Below are 23,559 nucleotides of genomic sequence, written 5' to 3' on the forward strand. Positions count from 1 at the left end.
TTCATCTATTATTTTTTGATTATGAATATTAGTTAGTAGCTAGTTATATTAGTTTTGTCTTGTTTTTTGTCTCAGAAAATAAAATCCATCACAAGTTGCCAGAAGTTAAAATGATGTCATTTACAAACAATATTTCAAGAGCTCACCTAAATCCCAGACTGCTGATGTGCTTGCTACCCAGCCTGTCCAGGCTCTTCTTGGCTGAGTCCTCCAAGTTGTTGGAGCCCTCATCGTTGACCACCATGGCCAGTATGAGACCTGCCTCCACATTATCCACATACTTTGCAAGGCGACAACTCTCATCCTTACTACGGTATGTGTCAAACCTGCGGCAGGTAGGTGGGCGGAAGGTTAAAGGAGGAACAGGGGAAAGAAAAAAAAACTTTATTGTGTCTTGCATTCAGAGTCAAATAAAAACCTACTGCAGGTCCTGCAACAATGCAAATGTTGACTGACAATTGGTCAAACTAATATCAGGTTTTTATAGAAAGTGCACACACTGACTGTGAATGTGACACACTCATAGGAATTTAAACTGACACAAAACACTGAATGAACCATTCCAAGTGATGCTTCACAAATATCTATAGAATACAGACCAAATATTGGTCACTTAAAGTAACACCTCCAGATTTTATTTAAGTCCAACTGAAATTAACTTGCCTGTTTCTTCCTGTAACACCCTTTTGTAAATGATGTCATATGCTATTTTTGAAAAAAGGGATAATTATCACCTCCTGCCTGTGCTGCTGTTTCATTTTCTTTTGCATTGTGTGTCTTTGTCCCTGCCAGCTCAGCTGTCAATCAAATTCTTACCCCAGCCATACAGGCTCAGAGACTAAAGGAGCATTTCGGATTTATCTAATACCCCTTTTCTTTATTTCAATGATAAAAATACATTTAAATGTAAATTACTTTACTTTAATGTACATATAGCACCTCATAATGTCAAGTGCTATGAGTGCTTTAACAAAATCAACAAGGACTGTACCTTAATTAAAAAAAGTTGCTAATAGCTAAAATAAACCTCTCATGAGCACCAAGATCAGATATGTTAAACAACTAGTAAAACTGTATTCCATTTCAAAGCAAAATTTGCAGTCTATTCATTTAGAATTATTGTTGAATTGTTTTCTAATCTCTCACTGCAGCGGACTCAATCTGCATATAAACTGTGTGGTAATAAGTGTAAATGTTAAGTGCTTTTTATGGTTGTCACCTTTAATCAGACAAAGTATAATGACAGTAAATTAAAGTAGACTGGATGCAGTCCTGACTCCTCTAAAGATTAAACAGTGATCTGTTTACCACAATAAAAGCTGTATATCAATTTATCTGATCTCCATTTGGAATACAAATGTAATGGATAACTAGTCATGAAAGGATATTAAGGATGGCATTGATTTCAAAATGTAATATACCTGCATCAAACAGTGCCACAGCCATTAGAGGAATATTTGTGTTCTCCATTATAAGTGGTTACCCAGCTTATGAGATGTCAGTCATGACATAATTTCTGCTCTTATTGAGCAAGACGCATCTTCTGCTTCGAGGGGACCCTTACTTGTCAATATGCAGCACTTCTCCGGTCTTGGGGTCGATGACGTGGATAATGATGCCACGGTTCCCCCAGCTTCTTTGGAACAGGTAGTTGTTTTGGTTGCTCTCACCAGGGTGGAGGGTCTTGTTGAGGAACGTCCACGACAGCTTCTGTTTTCCATGGATCTCTAATGTCCCTCCTGTCCCCACGCCAATGTACTTCCTCCCAAAGTAGCTGTGTTCCTGATCACTGTCATCCAATCTAAGAACGTGTGAGAGACAATAAAAATGACAAACGAGGAAAGGAAGTATGATTCAGTCAGTGCTTGTAGACATCACACATCACAATAAAAAAATATATCATGGCATTTTGCCTTCATAAGTAATAAGTGACAGGAAAAGCAGGGGAAAGTAGGGGATAGGCGTGATAAGGGATGTGTGTCAAACAACGATGAGACTTCATATCAGGAGGAAATCAACAATCTTGCAGAGTGGTGCACAGAGAATAACCTACTGCTCAACATCAGCAAATCCAAGGAGCTGATCGTTGATTTCAGGAAAAAGGAAACAAAGACACACACTCCTGTCTACATCAGTGGAGCTGAGGTGGAGCAGGTGAACAGTTTCAGGTTCCTGGGAATCAGCATCACAGAGAACCTGACATGGTCATCTCACATTTCCACACTAGTGAAAAAAGCTCAGAAACAGATATATTTCTTTAGGAAACTTAAGACGGCTAAGTTCTTGTGCCAAGTTCTTGTCAGCATTTACAGAGGAGCAATAGAAAGCATCCTGACTGAAAACATCACTAACTGTCATGGGATGTGCAGGGCACAGGACCAGAGTTCTGCAGCGGTTGAGGATACTAAAGGACAGTACCCACCCAGCCACAGGCTGTTCACCCTGCTGCTTTCTGGGGAGAGATACAAAAGTTTCTTCTGCCACACCACCAGACTGCAGAGCAGCTTTTTACCCCCAAGCTATCAGACTCTTAAACTCTAATTCATACTCAGCACTGCTCCATGTATATCATTTCTGTTTTACCTTTTTTATGATTGTTGTACTGTATATTGACTCATTATTGTCTGCTATGTAGCAGAAAGGAGTTGCATACGCAATATCTTTTTACAACCCAAATGTAAAATGACAATTAAATTACTTTGAATAAAGGTGCTGGACTCAAACTTGGGGACTGTCCACAAATCCCATGAAAGGAGACCAAACATGTGTTAGTCCCACTCTCATAACGTTTTGACTTTGCTACCCTGTATGTGGCACTTAAATAAATCTTTAACAAAACGCAAAGTCGACATGTACACAATCGGCTCTTTGATGTTGTATTACCCACAGCAGTGCTTTGAGCAAAATGCTAATATCAGCATGCTAACATGCTCACAATTACAATGCTTTAATGCTGATGTTAAACAGGCATACTGTTTACCATGTTCACCATTACTGTTGCCAACTTTGTCACTATGAAATAAGGGACAAGGTGGCCTGCTACAGCGCGGGTATGGTTTTGTGTGAATATACAGTGTGTTGTTTTAAACAATTTTTCATAATGTTGGTTAATCTTAATTAAATATTTGGTAGGGTTAAAAAGGCCAGCAACACATGGAACCTTCCACCTCTATCTTCAAATGGTACTTTCCGCCCCCTTCTTAGAGTGGTATTTTCCGTCTGCCCAGTGCAGTTCACAAGATCATGGAGAGATCTGAGAGTTCTAACTAAGTTGCAAAAGGAATGCCAATGCCTTTGTTTCCGACTGTAGTGTTGCAATTTTCAACATCATATTATAACAGACACCACAGTTTAGCAGACAGGGTTATGTAATTTAAGGTGCTGTTTACTCATCTTCTATTCCCTCCTTTCTTCTAAATGCATTTTCATCTCTTGTCCCTCTTCCATTTCACCTGCTTTCACGTTAATTTCTTCTGGAGTCCCTGGATCACCAATGTGCAGTCAATCTACCTGCTGTCCCTCGCTGTGATGCCTGTCCTTCCTTTTCCCTATCTGACTCATCTGTGTGACAAAATAGTCCCTCAAACACAATCGAATCAGCTAACATCAGCTGGTGAGTAGTGATGAGTGCATGAAGCATTATGAAGCTTTGGGGCTTTAAGCTAAGCAAACACAGTTGCATCTGGTGGCATGTAAAACTAGACTGAGGCCGAAACGCCACCATAACTCGCTGATCCTAACAATTTTAGTCTCATGTGTGCAATAAAAGTCAAAAAGGGTTTGTGTTTAGATACATGTTTAGACAGTTTTGCTTCCCTCAATCTTTACCAACTAACTTCAATAATTTCTTTATCTAAACCATCAACCTGCCTCTTAGACCCCATCCCGACTAGGCTGCTTAAAGATGTTTTACCCTTAGTCAGCACCTCTATACTAGATATGATCAATCTATCTTTATCAACAGGCTATGTACCACAGTACTTTAAAGTAGCTGTAATTAAACCTCTTCTGAAAAAGCCCAAACTTGATCCGGATGTTTTAGCCAACTATAGACCTATATCTAACCTTCCATTTCTCTCTGGGAGAAAGCAGTTGCTAAACAGCTGTGTGACTTTCTACAGAGCAATAGTTTATTTGAGGATTTTCAGTCAGGATTTAGAGCTCATCATAGCACAGAGACAGCACTGGTGAAAATTACTAACGACCTCCTTATTGCATCAGACAAAGGACTTGTCTCTGTACTGGTTTTATTAGATCTTAGTGCTGCATTTGATACCATTGACCATCAGATCCTATTGCAGAGACTGGAATATTTCATTGGCATTAAAGGAACCGCTCTAAGCTGGTTTAAGTCCTATTTATCAGATCGATTTCAGTTTGTACATGTTAACGATGAGTCCTCCATGAACGCCAAAGTTAGTCATGGAGTTCCTCAAGGATCTGTCCTCGGACCAATCCTCCTTCACTTTATATATGCTTCCTTTAGGCAATATTATCAGGAAATATTCCATAAGCTTTCATTGTTATGCAGATGATACTCAGTTATATCTATCGATCAAGCCAGATGAAACTCATCAGTTAGCTAAACTTCAAATGTGCCTTCAGGATGTTAAAACCTGGATGACCTGTAATTTTCTAATGTTAAACTCAGATAAAACTGAGGTTATTGTTCTGGGACACAAGCACCTCCGTGACGCATTATCTAAAGATATAGTTTCCCTTGATGGCATCGCCCTGGCCTCCAGCACCACTGTGAGGAATCTTGGAGTTATCTTTGATCGGGACATGTCGTTTAAGTCTCACATTAAGCAAATTTCAAGGACCGCCTTTTTTCACTTACGTAATATTGCGAAAATTAGGAACATCCTGTCTAAAAATGATGCAGAAAAACTAGTCCATGCATTTGTTACTTCTAGGCTGGATTACTGCAATTCCTTATTATCAGGCTGCTCGAAAAAGTCCATTAAGACTCTTCAGCTGATTCAGAATGCTGCAGCACGTGTTCTGACAGGAACCAGGAAAAGAGATCATATTTCTCCTGTTTTAGCTTCTCTGCATTGGCTTCCAGTAAAATCCAGAATAGAATTTAAAATCATTTTTCTTACCTACAAAGCTCTTAATGGTCAGGCACCATCTTATCTTAAAGTAGATAAATGGACCCAGAATGCAGGGTTACTTGTGGTTCCTAGAGTCTCCAAAAGTAGACTAGGAGCCAGAGCGTTCAGCTATCAAGCACCTCTCCTGTGGAACCAGGTTCCAGTTTGGGTTCAGGAGGCAGACACCATCTCCACATTTAAGAGTAGGCTTAAGACTTTAATCTTTGATAAAGCTTATAGTTAGGGCTGGCTCAGGTGAATCCTGAACCATCCCTTAGTTATGCTGCTATAGGCCTAGACTATCGGGGGATTTCCCATGATGCAGAGTTCCTCTCTCCTCTACTTTCTCTCCCTCTCTATGCAACCTTATCCCATTATTGCATGTTACTAACTCAACTTCTCCCCTTTCTGGTAGTCTTGTGCTTTCTCGTCCCCCTCCTCTCTTCTCCTATCACTTCCTGCAGGTGTTTCTGGCTCTTTAGCTGTGGAGTCTGGATCTGTGGTTGCGAGTCGCTTGCTGCCCCCGTGTTCCTGCTCGACACCCTCTGCTACAACAACTATTGTTACTAGTCCTATTGTTATTATTGTTATTATAATCATTAACATTACGATTATTATCATTAACACTACTTTAAATATCTGTACCATTTTTCATTTAGTCTATAGCAACATTACCTTTACTGTCTGTACATCTGTGTGTATATTGTGTAGGCTGCCTCCCTCCCCTCTCTCTCCTTCCATCCCTCTCCTCACCCTGAGCCATGGTTCTGCTCGAGGTTTCTGCCTCTTAAAAGGAAGTTTTTCCTTGCCTCTGTCGCCTAGTGCTTGCTCTTGGTGGGAATTGTTGGGCTTCTGTAAATAACAACACAGAGTACGGTCTAGACCTGCTCTTTTATGAAAAGCGCTGTGAGATAACTGTTGTTGTGATTTGGCGCTATATTAATAAAATTGAATTGAATTGAATTGAATTAAAAACCAGTCACCTCCTAAAATATACAGAATCTATTTTTTAATTTCATTAATAAATTAAAATTCCATCTCAAACAACACGTTACTGAGATAACCAGGTATATTAGGTTATGTTTTGCATGGTATAATGAAATTATACATGACTTTTTTTCGGCCGCCCTGCTCTCTAACTATTGGCATTGGCACCAGCCATTGAATCCAGGCAATACGAAGAAACCTTCAGGCTTGTTCAAAATAAAAAGTAATTTAAAACAAATTCCCTGCATTTCTACACCACCTAACCTGACTTATGTTAACAATAGAGGATGATTTTCAAAACATAAAATAATCATAATTTTGTATAGGCCCTACTCAGTCTTACAGTTACATGAATAATAATGACACATTTTGATATTGTGTGTTCCTCGCTTTGTTGAAAGTAACTCCATAGCAATGGTAAACTCAAACTCACTACTATAGATAATAAAATCAACAGGGCTAATGCAAATAATGAATAGCCACATTACACTTACAAGAGCCGACTCTTTTGCGAACGCCCCATCTCCATAACCGAATCCCATTTCTATCGCAAATCGGTTCAACATTTCTGTGACATTACAAACCTTATTTTTTGCTAATTTACAGTTTGGCTTGAGACGGCGGTCCAAGCATGTTCATTCAGTATCTGCTAGTCTATCTTTCTGTATTTTCAGTCCATGATCGCAGTAAGGCTGAATGGCAAGTTTCCCTGAGTGTGGATTGACAGACAAGGCATGCTGTGGCAAGTAATTACTGAACTCAAAGGGTTATCATTCATATAATCACCTGATTGTGGAGACTGTATGATAAGTTTATTTTTAAAAGCACAAAAAGTGGGGCAGCAAAACACATAACTTTGCCTCCCCAACTGAATAATGAATGCATTTGCTCCATCGCTCAGGTGTGTGTGTTTACACTATGTGTGAAGTTGCAGCAGCTTACATTAGATTTCCACCCTTTTCCAGTCCCAGAGTATATACTGTATTTCTGACACTGGCTTCCATCAACCCCTGTCACTCAAACAGCTTTTTAATTCATTGCTGGTGAGGTTGACTGAAGTGTGAGACGTGTGTATAGTAATTGGAAAGCAGCGTTTTGCTTTGTATCAGAGGCTAATCCATTCAACTAATCCAAGCTAACACAGATGACTGACAGGCTGATGAAGCTACTTGTCTCTCGCTTCTCTCAGTTGTTTGCTGACAGTGAAATGGGCATCAGTGACAGCTGGTCACATGCATTTTAATTTCAGAAAAATATGATTTGATTGCTTTGGGCCTGTTTCTTTTTTGCAGCTACAGCATGTAGGAGAGAGAAGGAGCAGTTCTGTGATATTATGGCATGGGGCCAAGATCACAAGTATTTGATAGAAATGAAATGCATTTAATGAATTCAGTACTCATTTTCACATAGCAATGGTGTCACAATTTACAGTCTATTTACACATTAAGCATTGCATGCAGGAATTACTTAAAAGGCACAACTGTAGAAATAATTTATATTAAAAGATTAACTTAATTATAAGCAGCCAAAGATAAGGAATGCAAAAGTGAGGGCATTGGTGCTCTTGAAATGTTTCTGTGAATGTAGACGGATCATAAAAGAGCACACATTTAGAAGGGGGATGAAAGGGGATATGTGTCAACAAGGAGAGGGTGATACATGTTTTAAGATATTTCAGCTCACATCTACAGAAGCGGGATGATTGGTTGTCTGACTAACATTGAACTTGTGTTACGGCAAGTCTGTCCAGACTCTATGCATTAAACATACAAAATGACTGTTTTTGGGCTGTACATTAATAACAGTGTACCTGCTCTTTTAAAAAAAAATCTCTTTTCTGAGTCAAGCTAGGGAGCTGCTATGACCATAGTGTTGAGAAGCTCAACTGCATTTGTGTCAATGGGTGAACAAGAACACAATTACATTAGCCATGCTATCCTATCATCGTGGCTCTGGGGATGGCAATGACAGTCATTCAGTCGTTTGGTCTGTTCATCTATCGGATGGATTGCCAACTTTGGAGAGTCCGCTTTGGATTCTTTCAAATGACTTTGGTAATCCCCTTTTCATCAAGCGATTGACATCTGTGGCTTTGAGTGAAATGTCTCGAAAAATATCGGACGGATTCCCATGACATTTGGTGCAGATGTTTTCCTCAGGCTGTAACCGTAAAACTCTGTTTTATGACTAAATACCTGCAAAATTAATGACATTCCTATCAACCTCAGCTACTTAGCAAATGTTAGCATACTAACCTACTAATTTAAGATGGGGAATGTGGTAAACAGTCTACCTGCGAAACATCTGCATGTTAGCATTGTCATTGTGTCCATGTTAGCATGCTGAGCTTAGACTAGCCTAGACTAGCAATTTTTTAAAATAGTTGGTGTGTCCTGCTGTCTGCACAATTCATCTTTCTACTAAAAGTTGTTTAAAAGTATTGCTTAAAATAGAAAAAAATAAAAGATAGCCATATGGGAAAAAATGCAATGTGTAACAACATTTGGCTACTAAACAGTAGAGTGAAACTCAATTCTTTCTTTTATATGTCAGCTTCAAGCTGCTTAAAATTCCTTTCAGTTAGGCGTGTATAATATATTCAGGGATAGAAACTCTCTCCACTGAAGCACTTGATTCCCGCTCAGTTAGAGCCCGGTATAAAGGTGCCTGTACAGCTCTCCAGGTGATACTCCCATCTTAAACCAAAGATCTGCTTTTTCAACATTAGATTTCTTCTCCCCCTCTTCCCCTGTGCCTCTCTGGCTTGCGCTAGACTTTCTTCTACCTCTCTTTTTTCCCCTTATTTTTTAAACAAGAGAAGCAGAAGTAACTTTCTCTCAGAGTTGGGAGAGGCTAGAATCTGAATCTGTATGGCCCATACTGAATGTTTGTGTGTACGTGAGTGTGTGGGGTTTGTGTGTGTTTTTTTCACCCCCAGGACCCTGTACGTAATAGACCAAGGTGAGACACTTCCAACTTAAAAGTCAATAGTTTGTGAGTGGTTTTGTGCCCTGCAGCTCATGTCACTAATCGACAGCAAAAGAACTCTATTCTCAGCATTTGTTTCTCTCTCTTGTCCTTTCCATCTTCATATTGTCTACCTACATATTTTTTTGTGAATTAGTTAATTCCGAACTCTCATGCAATCCCATGTTACACCTAGATTTTCTTGCTCCCTCACTGTAGTTTCCTCTCTGTCTGGATCTCTCCAGCTTGCTCTCTCCTCAGATCTCAAGGTTCAACCTTTTCTCTTTCTTGCCTTTTCTCCTACTCATCCTCTCTTTGTTTTGACGTCCTATAGTTGACTGTTTTGCCTTGGATCTTCCCTCAGTCATAAATCACTGTCACCCCACTTCTAGGAGCGGAAAACCAGCTGCCAGCGAAGAGGGAGAGAGTGAGAGAGAAAGAAATAGAGCAAGAGGGTTCACCATCTCAGTGAGCATGCATTTCACTGGGCTTGTTTGTGAACCCTTCATCTCTCAATACATCCACACAAATCTATGCAGTGAATATGTGTGTGTGTATGTGTATATTTGTGCGCTTAGATGCCCTTGACCAAAACTGAGGGATGATGTTCGCCAGACTATATCTGCTATGAAAATGAATGCCTGGGGGTTACACACAGTGGGCCTTGCATTGTACTGCTGGCTGCAGTCACACATTATGGGGAGACGAAAAAATGGAAAAAATAGGGAAAGGAAAACAAAACATGCATAGAATATAAAGATGCTCACACAGGAAACACACAAAGACGCATAAGATTACGCTGTCACTGTACTCATCAAGACATCAAAGAAAGATGTGTTAACCCAAGAGTTGTCTTAATTTGTCAAAAGCTTTGTTAAATTAGCTGAGTTAGCTCTCTGGCTACCAACTGCATGTACTGTATGTTAAGACGATGGAGTGAAATTTGTTTTCACTGCTTGCACATGTGTTTCATTAGAAAATAAAAAGACAAAGATACACGTAATATACCCCTGGACACTGACACATACTGTATGTCCCCACCTGTATCCCCTCACGTGTTAGCTTGGCACAGGGGGCTGGAGGTGTGGAAAAGTGACCTTCACCTTCACCTAAAGAGAAGATATGTGCCTACCGGTAACTCTGGCAGTTAGTTCTCTGATTTACATGTCATGTCTCCTTAGCTTCTAGCTAGCCACAGGCAGCTTTGCCTAAACTGATCCCCAGACTGTAGGCTGGAAACAGCTGGGTTTTTTTGTTGTAGGATGAGTGAACACCACATCTTCATTGTGAGGATGGGCATATGAGTGAGTCTAGAGAGCTGTGTGCAGTCACTGGGGCTAAGCTAGCTGCTGAGGGGCATTAAATACTTCCAGACTGGCTGCTTGTTAAACCACAATGTCTTGTTTTACTTAGTGACGTGTGGGTGTAGGAGACTCTGGATCTATTCAAATGCACCTTTGACATTGCTTTGCTGAGTAATGAAATTAAAATAATGAAACTAGTTACTTTATTTGTAAAATAATGTGATTATGTTTTCAATGAGTAATATGTTATGAGTAATTGAATACATTTTTCAATGAACACGGCCACCATTATTGATCTACAACGCTCAACAAGGTATTTTATTTAGAACTGCTATGATAGAAGCAAGCAGGCTACTTTCATATGTCTTGTATCTGTAACCAGAAGAAAGGAATATGCGTGTCCCTGACCCTTTTGAACTTCTGTGATCCAGTCAGGTGTTTCCTCATGGCCTGCCTGAGGAGTTCACCCTGATCTTCACCCTGGCATTGAAGAAGGCTGCCCTGAGAGACACCATCTACCTCTTCCAGATATCTGATCAGCAGGGCTACCCGCAGGTGCAGTTCACTCTCTGTTTCCCCATTGCCCGCCTCACGCCTTGCTGCCTGTCTTTCCTGCTGTCACTATCCTTCCCTGCCTCATTCTCTCCTTCCCCTTTCTCTCTCTTCCTCTATCTCTTACCTTTTATTCATCGCACCTTCTGTCTTGTCATTCTTCTTGTCTCTCATCCCTCTTTTGCGTAGTCATCCACTTTCCCACTTTCCCCTTCGATTGATTCTCTGTCGTGACATATTTTCAATTCTTTCCCCCTTTTATTCCACGCATCTTTTGTCCTCTCTTATTCTTCTTCCGCTGCCTGTCTCTCTTGCTCCCTGTCTCTCAGTCATCTTCTGCTCTCCTCTTTCATTTACCTTCTTTGTAATTCATGTGCGTTCAATGATGAAGCACTGGAGTCCCTCAGAGTCCCCATAATCACTAGGAGTCTGAGACCAGATTTAAATACTCAATGTATATGATGGATGGAGGCCAAGTCGCCTCATTAGGAGTGATTGATTGGCTATAGTGCATGCGTGTGTAATTAATAAGTCTTCCCCTTTACCTCTTCTCTGCTACTGTGTTGTACAGCTCTGTTAGGTAGTAGTAGCGTGTACACATTACTCTTTGTTGAATCCATTGCTAGGGCTGTCGCGGTGAAGTAACTTCCCCTGCGGTGATTTATTGTGGCTCAACAGTGTGGTATTACTGCCATTTTTGTTTTGTTTTTGCAAATTACTTAATTTAGGATTAATTAAGTGATTTGGTGCAAGAATACATATTAAATGTGGATCTCACCTCATTACCCAACGAGCCAATAACTACAGCTTTATGACCATGTCTTTTTCAAACTTAGCTACTGTATATCGTTACCTTCGGGCCATATTTATCAAGTAAATTTACACACAGCAGCAATGCACACACATTCATACACACACTGGTGTGGAGCAGAATGGGCTTCCTTCACAAGTAACAACTATGCTAAGGGTCCACACAAAGCAACAACAAACAACAACAAAATAAACAGTAAAACAACATAAAACATAGCAAAATGTACAGGTTCCAAGTTTGAAGTTGGGTGACAGACAGCCCATGGCTGTACATCCTTGTGCTTGAAGCCTTTATAATGCTTGTCAAATTTGAAGCACTGATATATTTCTTTAAAATGCATTGAAGTGTAAAATGAGGTATGAACATAGCAGTTGTTGCGGTTGCTTGCCATCCTCTGTGGTTGGCTGCAATAGCGCAGTATTTCAATATTACGGTTATCGTGACAGCCCTAGCCATTGCCAGTCAGACAGCTTGAGATGCAGGACATTTTTTCTGCATTGGAATATTGAACATACCATAAAACTTCAATTAATAGCTGAGTCCCAAATAGCCACCTACCCCGTTTACTGGCTTGGTGTGGGAATACATTTTGACAAATAAACAGAGGTCTTAATTAAATGCCCGGTCTGGTTTTTATATTGTTCTTTGGATAAAATCTCTTAAACCCTGCTGGGTCGCTTGCTTTAGCTGCTTCTAAGCTGCTTAAATCGTTAATATAAATAATGTTTACGTATTATCAATATGAACATGCTACACGTTAGATCGGTTAGATTCGCCACAATTCAATCAAGCCCCGAAGTCTAATTCTTATAGATTTACCAGTGTAACCGGCATGGTACAAGAGATAAAAAGGAAAAAAAAGTGCAGACTCTCATTACCTTTGAAGCGCTCATTAAGTCCGAATGTGTCCATTCCTTGATTAGTACTCCTTTAGTCTGTAAGGGTCCACCAATCAAAAGAATCGAAACAGCTTTTCATAAAAATGAATCCAAGTTGTGAATCCTGTCATGTGAAGTCCATTGCTCTCTGTCTGCTAACTTCTGCCACTCTTTTCTCATCCTGTACCGTGTTGTTGTTTTCGTTGCGTTGCTACCTACAAAATAAAAGTGCATAAGCTGTTTGTCAGAGCTAGATCAAATTAATGAAGTATCCCAAATGTAAGCAGGGTCAATTCAGTTATTTTAGCAAATAAAAGTTTTACGGTATTATGTTTTTAATTAGCACTTGTGTATATTCATATATCACTCTTCTCCCAACCCTCTCTTCTTCCCCTCTTCTCCTCTCTCTCCCCTAACCCTGACTTCTCCCCCACCAACACTCTCAGCTCTCTGTAGACCTCAATGGCCCCGATGCCAGCCTGTCCCTGCGTGCCAGGGGGGTAGACCCCGTAGCAGACCTGGTGAGCTGCGTTTTCAACGGGGAGGGGGTGGAAGCCCTGTTGGACTTGCGCTGGCACAAGGTGGCCTTCAGCGTGCAACACGGAGCCGCCTCTCTCCACGTGGACTGCAACTCCATTGAGACCAAACCCCTGGAGCCCCATGGTGTTGTTCCCACTGACGGACACACTCTGCTGGGCATTCGAGCTTTGGATGCTGGACCTGTGCAGGTACCATTTTATGGAGAACTGGGAAATGAAATACTGAAATGAGAGGAGAATTTGTTGAAGCTTTTGATTAAACATGCAGCGTCTGACTGCCCTATGTTGGATGAAGAGCTTTTTATTAAGTCTTAGCTTTGCAATGTAAATGTCATCTAAACTTACTATATGAATGTGTGGTGACCTTTAGACTCTCTCTGTATGAAGAACAAACTTACTTGTCTGTTTCAGAAGTGTTTTGAACAAACCAGTGTCCATTATTGGGATCTATACCATAGGGAATGGCATGGTAGTGCTTACATAATGTAATTTAGTAAACCCTTGGCACATACCAGGCCTTTTCTAGACCCGCCTATAGAGCCATGTTTCCAGCAGGAAGGACAGAGTGAAATAGTGGACCAATCTCCCATAAAGGCTTTTGCACTGAAATTCTTGTGTATCTGTACATCTATATTTGTGTGTATGTTCTCTTCTCATTCAGTCCTGATTATAAAAGCGTGCAGAATACCTGGGAGAATAGGAATGCAGTGAGCCCGGACTATTAACACTGAATAGATCCACTAATCTGGGCACTTAGTTTGATGATCAATTAACTGGCCGAGTTAGAAAGCAGGCAGGGTGTTTTGTTAGTGCAGGTATGGAGTGGTTATACATGCACACACACGCACATGTAAACCTCCTGACAAACTTTATTTACATTATTAAAACGAGATCTGCATGTTAAATATATAAATGTCTTTCTCCCCCTCTCTTTCTTAGATGGACATTCAGCAAGTGATGCTGTATTGTGACCCCTCCCTCGCCATTCAGGAGGCCTGCTGTGATATACCTGGGGCAAGGGTGAGACTGGCAACCCTCAAATGTTGATTACAATGAATCTGTGTGGAGCAGAGACTATTCACAACTGCTCTATGGTGAATGCTTAACAGTGTCATATTATAGAATGCAAATAATGGTAAACCTGGGATATAAAGAAAAGGCTCACCTTTTTGGGAAATATTTTTATTTACTTTTCTGGCAGAGAGTTAGCTGAGAAGATAGATACCACTCTGTACAGTAAATATGAAGCTACATTAACTTAGCTTAACACTGCAACTGGAAACAGGTGAAACAGCTAGCCTGGCTCTGTATGAAGATAACACATTCTGCCTGCCAGCGGCACTAAACAGCACTAATTAACACGTTATATCTCATACAAAAAAACCAAAGTGTAAAAACAACAATTCAGCGTTTGACAGTGGAATATTTCTTAGCTGGGAGCTGTAACTTCCAGGATTCTCCGCCAGTTGCCTGCCAAGATTTTTCAGTGGCGCTGCACCTCTTATGCCAACTCAAAGCACATCTATTTTACCCAGTTGTCCCTCTTGCCACCGCAAATGATTGGTCTCACCCAGTCTCCTCATGGGGCTAAGGTCAGGTATGAGTGTGGAGCAACATCATCATGGGAAAAAGCTTTGCTGTGACTTTAAAATTGTATCTTTTTCAGGGTTAATTTCAGTCAATAGGCACCTCCCACTCTTCAACTGATCCACTGAAAAAAACTGTGTTTGGTGCAATTTGGAGCAACCTCTTACCTGTGCTAAAAACCTAATCTAAACTGACCCCCCATGATTGGAACTCAACACATTTGGCAGCTTCTTCAAAATAAAAGTCACTGCTATTTGCAGAAAGTTTTTTGTGCAACAGCTTCAACACTCTGTCCAGAGATGCTCACAAGTCTTTGAGTCCAAGTCAAGTCTCAAGTTTCTCGTGGTTGTGTTCTATCACATGCTGCGTTCAAACCAGGCTGCTTATAAAACTGCTTCGCTATAAGGGATTCTGTAACTGTAACCTGTTTTTTCATTTACAGAGCAAAACCATTTAGAGTGCAATGCAATTATTGACAGCTTATTAACTACTGTAAATCAACACCAACCGCAGGCTCTCAAACCCAGTGTAACGTTAACTAAATAAAACTACAACAATAAGCCTGTAGCCTGTTTTTCACTTACAGAGCACAACCATGTAGCCTAATGGACAATGCCTCTACAACTAATCACAGCTTATAAACTACTGTAAGTTATCACACCCCCAGACTCTTAAACCAGTGTAACTTTATAGCCTAATTAAATTAAACTCTAACGTTATATGATCAACAATAAAAACTGTAGCCTGTTTGCAGCCACCCTTAATAATTAACGTGATAGCAGCCATTGGGATGTAAATTATTACGTTAATCTACCAACACAAGTTTGGCAAGCAAACAAACGCTCATTCATATTTTCATAACACAGTTGGAGTTAACCTCCCGTAGGTCGTAGCTAAAGCAAGAAGTAAGCTAACATTAGATGGTCAATGCTGAGCTAAACTTGTTGACTAGCCTCAGGTTACTAACCTATTTTGCATTCAGCGCTTCTTTGTTTGGGTCTTGTTGTATGAAGTTTTAAAGTCAAAGTTTATGATGAATGGCACAGCAGCTGCCAGTCTTTGTTGTGTGACTAAAAGGCCATGTGTGGCTGCACGCAGTAGATCCGTAGTATGTATTACATAGGTAGGTTATAGGTAACACAGGGAGGGAATAACTTTGCACTCATCAGATGTTTCCTAAAAATAAACGTTGTTCACGAGTCCCGCACCTTGAGTCCTAAGTTGATTACTTAGGCTTCCACAAATATGAAAAGGCCTGTCTTATTATGTTTGTTAACAAAATATTATTCAGAGGCACTGTTTAACATAGGGTATTAAGTATACAAATTGAATAGGGCTTAGGGTAATTCCATTTTGTGCAATTATGTCACATCATCTGCGGTTCACCAGTATGGTTTGTACTCCTAAAGTGTGACTAAAAGCCCAATTGAAAGTATCGCTTTCTCTCTTGCAGCTTCAGAAATACCGTTTTCTACACTATTGCTTTTTCTTGATATTGCTCTCTTTTTCTCTTGTCTGCCTACCTCTTCCCTTGATCGCTATTTTTGTGCAGTTACTGTTCACAGGCTTCAGACAAACGCCTTATCAAATAGAAAACAGATTCATTGGACCCAAATACAACAGTATGTTTCTGTCAGACAGGCAAAAACAAAGCAAGTGATTGTTCAGTTATGGGAAGAATTGCAAACGGCCAGTTCTTGGGTTTATTTTTAAGCTGAAGGTATTTTCACGCTCAGCCAAGTTTTTGTCAGAATTCTCCTGGGTGTCTGTGCTTATGTGTCTGGGTGTGCTGGGTATGTGTCTTTTTCATCACCAAATTTATGAGAGTGATACAAATAGGGAAGTTCCCACAGACACACTGTAGAGTCCTATGTAAGGAGGACTGAATGCTGTTAACATTCAACAGGGGGTAGGAAGAAGGAAACCTTCTTTGCTCAAGGCATGTGTGCTGCAGGGCTCCCTCCATGCTTCATTTGAATTTTAAATTAAGAGGTGGAGGAGCATGTGTAGACACTCACCCGTATGTTCACACACCTACGAAGGCTGCAGCTCCTTGAAACACAAAGGAAAGAGATAGAACTGCTAGTTGTCAATATCTTTGACATTGGGGTTTGACTGCTTCAGTACATATTACGTCACATTTCACAGTGTAACAGATTATCTGGTGCTATTCAACATGCTATTAATGAAGATGTCATAATTATGAATATGATTCAGTTCTGGAAGAGTACTATTTTTAGCTATGTTAGTGGCATGGCTCAGGGGATGGCAATGTCAGTCCGTCTGTTGGTCCACTACTTTGTTCATGCTAATTAGCAAATGTTAGCATGCTGACATGGTATACCTGTTAAACACCTGCATGCTAGCATTGTCATTGTGAACATGTTAGCATGTTGATGTTAGCATTTCAAGAAGAGAAGAAGAAAAGTTAATAAATGAAGACTTATATTAATTAATACATTATATTATACTGTATATACAACAAGTACAGTAAAACTTGTAATTCCAAATCACTAAATATTTTACTTCTGAAATGTTGTTATCTCAAATGAGCAACATGAGGCACAAAATGCAGGGGATCTTTTATGTGTTACATCCTGCCTAGAGTAAGAAAGTGTTCTTTTACCCATTAGGCTATGTGTCTATTGTATGTTTGCAGTGCCCACCAGAGGCTTCCAAAAGCCGTCGTGCTGCTGAGAATGACCTGTTGGAAAACACTTTCAACCAGGTAAGTCAAAGCCTTCACCCACCAACAAATGCACAAAGAGAACTGCATTCTTATAGTCAATAACCCCCCCCCAAAACAATTCAAAACACGTGATCACACACAAATACATAAACATATACACAAAAATGCACTGAAAATGCACGTCTTGTGCTTTGGAGCATTGTAAAAATCAGTAACGAATTGAGGGGAAATGTTATAGAATCATCCACAAACTGTCACTTCCATCATGACTTATCACAACACATGGTTCCCATCAGACACAGACAGAACACATACAGACAACTGACAAGCACTTGGCATCAAACAGCTTTGTTCTTAAAACAGTTTGAGTTGTCTTAAATGCTCCTGCTGGCAAGTACTAGATATACCAAATGGCGTAGTTGTTTTCCCTTGAAACTCTAATGTGGAAAACATGTTTTCTACTCTGCTGTAGTCTGAGTTTTATATGACTTCAGTTCAGTTAAGTCTGCTGTTAGCAATTGTTCAAAGTATCCGCTGGCAGTGTCAAATGCACGACAAATAAGAGCCTTATGCAACACATGGGAGTAGTTTTTTCTGCACATTTCCATGGTGTTCTTTATGGTCGCTTCAATGCTGCGTGATACATGAAGTTCGTCCAGTATAACGTAAAGGCAATTTATTTTTGTTTCCACACCTGCTTGTTTCATCATTCATATTAATGGGATCTATATCCAATTATCTATTCATTAGGGCCTGGTGTTTGTCTTGTGGAGTGCTGGTGTTAACTTAGAGCTCTGGCAGACTTCAGGACACAGTAATCAATCCCATAGATGGTTCAAGCCAGACACAGTTGCAATAACTCAGGCGTGCCATTGCTCTCTGTGTTTTTTCTTTCTTTCTTTCTTTCTTTCTCTCTCTCTCTCACCTGTGGTACTTTCTTTCACTCTCCTCTGCTATCAGTTGTTGCAGACTGCCTGCTTCAGTATGTGTCGTGTGATGTTTAGCCTTATATAGTCTACAATATTGTAAGTCTAGTCTAGTAATATTTCCACCATCTCCTTACTGTGTCATCAGTCATGCATAACTGCCATCAGTGCAGGGCAGACACATTTCTGTCCTCATTTCCCGTTTTATATCTATTCTGTCTCCTTTGTCTTTTGCTCTGTTTCACAACCACACACGCACATGCATATACATGCTGTAGTTTCTATTTTTATCAGTATGTTAGCGTTGCGCACAGGAAATGAACAATGAATCCAAGATACCAGTGTGCAGGCCAGATGTTACTGAGCCATAGCACTGCTTCCATTAAACTAAGCCTCTTTGAGTGTACACACGATCACATCTGTTCTGTATGTGGAAAGAGTACATTATTGATATATAGTGAGCACAGGGGTCAACTGGGGGTAACTATTAGTTAAATAATGTTTCTGTGTAGTAACCTTAAAGGGGAACTCCACCGATTTACACATGAAAGTCTGTTTACAGGCCTTGGGAGCACTACTGAAGGTGTGAAAAACGTAGTAGTATGACTTTTGGGGCTACAAGTGATGTCCCTTGAGGCAGCGTTGGTTGGGGCTGTTGTGGAGGTGTGGAATTAGAAAGAAGCAAGCTTACCAGACATCTGTAGCCCGCTCCTTATCTGTGCTTAAGGCTAGAGGCTCGAGTTGAGAGGTACGTTAGAAGATTGATACCACTCTTTTTTCTGTACGCTACATATGAAGCTACTGCCAGTCAGTTTAGCTTCGACTGGAAACAGTGGGAAACAGCTGGCTCTGTCCGAAGGTAACAAAATCCACCTACCAACACCTGTAAAGCTTACTTCATTTTTCTTTTGTTTAATCCGTACAAAAACCAAAGTGTAACGACAGGGTAGGGTTTAGAGGGGGTCATGATTGGCCTATTTCTTGGCTGGACGCAGTAACTTCCTGAAGTCTTCACTGATTTCCTTGCAATTACTCAGATGAGGTATAACATGTTAATTAGACAACTTAAGAGGTGCTGGTAGCATGACATTGTTACCTTTGGACAGAGCCAGACTTGTTGTTAGCTTAGCTAACTTGTTGATTCAGTAAAATGGCTATATCTGCGATCATTGCGAATCAATCTTTTAATCAAATGCTCGGCAATAAATCAAATGAGTGTATTTTGCCCAACTACTTATTCTGCACTATCAGATACTAAATACATGCTCTGTGACAGTTTGTTCCAACTCTAAGTTAAATATCTAAACCAATGCTCAACCAAGATATGTTTTTTTATATTTGCACCATTCCATCAAATTGAATTATTCTATCCTTCAGTCAGTGAGGATTATGGGAATTATTTACTTAGGCCTATCTGACATACAGTAACAAAGCACATCTTCTAGTGATCTAGTGAAAGTTTTTGCAGCTACTAGTCGAATCAGGTTTGGTGCAGAGGTGTACATCATTGCTTGTGTCTGTGTTTGGGTCACAGCAGTTACTGTCTTCCTGAGGTATGACAAATCTCACCCACACTGTTCCTTATCTTCCACCACCGTAAATCTAATTTTCCTTGCTTTCAACCCAGCTCCCAGCTGAAAGGTCATCCAGTCCTCAGACGACCCAAAGGCTTCTTTGTGTCTTGTTTCCCCCGGTCTCAGGGTGCTTCCACTAGTCTAAAACCAGCTGTAAAATATCTTCTCCCTTCTTCCCTATGCTGAAACTCTTCCTTATTTCTATCCTTCTAACTTGCTGCCTTGAACAAATTGCTTCCGTTCGGCTTTGCAGTCCGACGTCCTGGTTTCTTGTTGTTGACTTTTTTGTCGGATTTGTAACTCTGTGCATAGCAGGGTCCATGTTTTTATTTGCCCCTGGGCTCATGAGGTACAGTACTTCTCTTGCTCTCTCTCCTCATCCTCTTTCATCTCCTTTTTCACTCAGAATAAAGAATAACTGTTAATGACCCATGTGTGAAACTGGGATGGCTATTATTTATACTTTCTTTGTCTAGTATCTGATGCAATGAATTGTAATGGCAACAATGTTTAAAGAGATGCACTGAACATGCAACAGGAAAACAACAGCTTCCCTATACCAAAGATGCCATTTGATGTTGATATTATGGAGACTTTCAAATGCAATTGCTGCCATTCTTGGGAACATCTTCAATAGCGCCAGTTACTATGAACTACAGCAGAGCTGCCAGTGACTGGGAATACAAACTAAATGTTCAAAGGTGTGAGAAGAATTTTGTAAATATGATTTATTTTCTTGATACAATTTGAGCAAGAAGTAGGGCTGAATCAAGAAGTAGGTTACAGTGCTACCAAAATAGAGATAACTAGACTAAATAATATTTCTGTGAATGGCCTTCAAAGCTATTGGATTCAGTCTGAATATTATATGAGCCAGTTTTGGTCACGAAACTGACAGCATTAGTGTCTAAACATAGACAGAAACCAATTGTGGACCTATGTGGAGCCAAAAATTGTAGTAAAATTGACTCATATTCAGATATGTGAAAGACAAAAAAGCCTGACGTTATCTATCGTTCTTTCTGTCTTTATCATCTTTTCTTTCTTTCTACCAACAGGATATTTTTGCATCCAAGGATGTGGCAGAGAAAGTAAGCCTCACAATTCACATACACTCATTTAATTTAACAGTACAAAATTTCTACAGAAATTTGATGGCACAGTGGCTGATCCCATAGTTTGGCACAGTGACACCATGTGTGCTTTGGTTTCCTCCCATGGTCCAAAGGCATGCAGGTTAGGTGAATTGGAGAAATCTCCAGCATGAATGGACTGGCAACCAGTCCAATATGTACCCTTCCTCTAGCCCAATATGTCCTGAAATAGGGTCCAGAATTAGCAAGCATATAGATGGATGAATAGACCTCCAACATGTATGTACTGCTGTAATTCAAATAGGAAGAGAATATGCAGGCCATATGTGTGTGTGTGTGTGTGTGCACCTTTATGTTGTGTGATGTGCATGGGGTAAATAGTCTATCTGTATTTCCTCGCCTCCCTCCCTCACACATACCCAGCTTGCTGAGTGACCGAGGACTGATATACACCTCATTATGCGCTGAATCTCACTCGAGACACTCACCTACAATAGGTATGTTCTTTTCACAAATAGAATACAAAACTCCAGACGCTTCATTATGTTGCTTGTGTGTGTGTGTTTACTAATGCAGCTGGTCGCCTCCCCTGACTTCCCCAATGTAGGTTATTACCTGGGTTGGAGCATGAAGCTTGCCCTGCCACTGGGGGCACACACAAAGAAACACTTTTTCTTTGCTTTGTGAATTTAATTTTGGTAAAATTACATTTTCTTCAGGGTAAAAATGGGCATAGTGCCTATAGGAATCCATTGATAATACAACCTGATATTATTAACTGTGACACAAATACCAGCAAATATGCCAAGAAGGCCTATGTATGTATTAATATGATTATTATAATGAATGGTCCAATTTTGAGTGTTCATGTCATGCAGTTTCAGCTATTCCTCTATAGCTTGTTCTCGCTATTTCTTGGAGTCCAAAGGCTCAGCTCCACCAATCAACAGAAATGTATTAACACAAAGGGCTATTCCAGCACTGAAATCCCAGCATGTACTTCCTTTCTTTGCAATTAGATTATGCTTCAGAATAAATAAGAAAGTTTCTCTTGCACATAAACCCAAATATAATCAGTTTTACGTATTGTTAAGATTGTTACAACCCAGGCAGTAACTAATTTATGTTTATACTGCTGTTAGAATTTCATTGGTGTGTGCTGGCTCTTGCCCTTGTTCTGTCAATGCCTGGCAGCTAGAGAGACAATAGGTGTAGGCATGCATAATGTAGAACGAGAGCCTGTGTATTGGGATGTTAGATGTCAAAAACTGAGCCTATTTATTTGGATGTTAAATACTTTTATAAGACTCTACTATCTAGGATACGAAATTTGAAACTTTGTACTGGGAAGCCAATTGTAAAAACTGAAAAGCTGCAAAAATTAATATTTATAGATGACCAATGAATAAAATGACTTTGTGTAATGTGAAAGGGATTATAGTGCCGAACATTCAGAAAGTTATTGTTGTAGAAGTTTTCTACAGAGCATTTTAGTGACTAGACAACATAATAGAGCATTTAGCAGCTAAAGAACTAGGAGTTAGTAATGAATTTATCAGGTCAGGTGTCCTCTTTTCTCAAGTGGCCAAAAAATTATACTAATATTAAATGGTATTTAACAGTATTTAAAATTCCTTAGAATGAACCTTTGTATTGGGATGTTTCATTCTCTAGTCAATGAATTGTACTGCCAACAAGTGTGTTTATGTAGTGAAGGGATGTAATATACATAAAGAGATAAATTAGGATTGCACAATAGCATGTTTACTGTGAAAAACATAGCATGGTAGTAGTATGCTACTACTAAATACTAAGCCTAACAGTCAAATTAAGTGAGGCACACCACCTCCTCTCCACCATGGAGATCTAGAAAGACTACTGAGATTCACAAGAGGCAAAGCTCTAAGCACACCATTCACACAGGTAAGAGGAGGAAAAGAAACACACAGAGGGAGAGAGAGACAAGGACAACATGCACACAAGGGAGGGAGATAGTGAGAGGGAGAGACCGGATGAGAGGCTAATTCTCCTGGAGGATGAAGATCCAGATTGAAAACATCTGGAATGAGGCACCGACAGGGGAGAGAGGGAGGTCGCAGGAAGGCCGAGGATCCAGCCTGAGTGAAAAGGAGAGGGCAAGGAGGAGAAAATAGGGAGAGAGAAAGACAGAGGAAGACACACAGCTTGGATGCTCCTGTGCTTATGGGACAAACATTGGGTTAATATAAATACGAACTACAGTTCATATACAGGTAGGAGGGAAAGAACTGTTCAGAGATTCTCATGTTGCTTTTTTTGTTTCCAGCCATCTGACTTTTCCATTTCAAAGCTGAATTTAGAGAATAAACAATACAAAGGCAAAAGCCACTGAGGTTTTAAGTAGAACTATATGACAGACAAGAGCTCGGAAAGAGTGGCTCGTCATTGCAGCTGGTCGAGCCAGCCATTGATAGATTTCTAACTCGTAATAGGGAGCAAAGAGAAGAGGGAGAATTACACATTGAATGACACATTGTCTCCGTGCTGTTACCAGTCGTCGTTTCAGCAAGCTCTGG

At 40.2% G+C, this 23,559-nt stretch overlaps 1 protein-coding gene across 5 annotated transcripts in view; it reads left to right on the forward strand.

Moving 5' to 3' along the window:
- Window positions 1–23,559, forward strand: part of col16a1 (collagen, type XVI, alpha 1) — a 142,609-nt gene that overhangs the window by 86,443 nt on the left and 32,607 nt on the right. For all 5 annotated transcript variants that reach the window (XM_046057865.1, XM_046057866.1, XM_046057864.1 and 2 more), the window contains 5 exons: window positions 10,786–10,909; window positions 13,042–13,323; window positions 14,074–14,154; window positions 17,381–17,449; window positions 20,969–21,001. In XM_046057865.1, the coding sequence (XP_045913821.1) occupies window positions 10,786–10,909; window positions 13,042–13,323; window positions 14,074–14,154; window positions 17,381–17,449; window positions 20,969–21,001 (589 nt within the window). The remainder of the gene's footprint in view (window positions 1–10,785; window positions 10,910–13,041; window positions 13,324–14,073; window positions 14,155–17,380; window positions 17,450–20,968; window positions 21,002–23,559) is intronic.

Source organism: Micropterus dolomieu, linkage group LG09 (genome assembly GCF_021292245.1).
Source record: "Micropterus dolomieu isolate WLL.071019.BEF.003 ecotype Adirondacks linkage group LG09, ASM2129224v1, whole genome shotgun sequence".
NCBI classification, from domain to species: Eukaryota; Metazoa; Chordata; class Actinopteri; order Centrarchiformes; family Centrarchidae; genus Micropterus; species Micropterus dolomieu.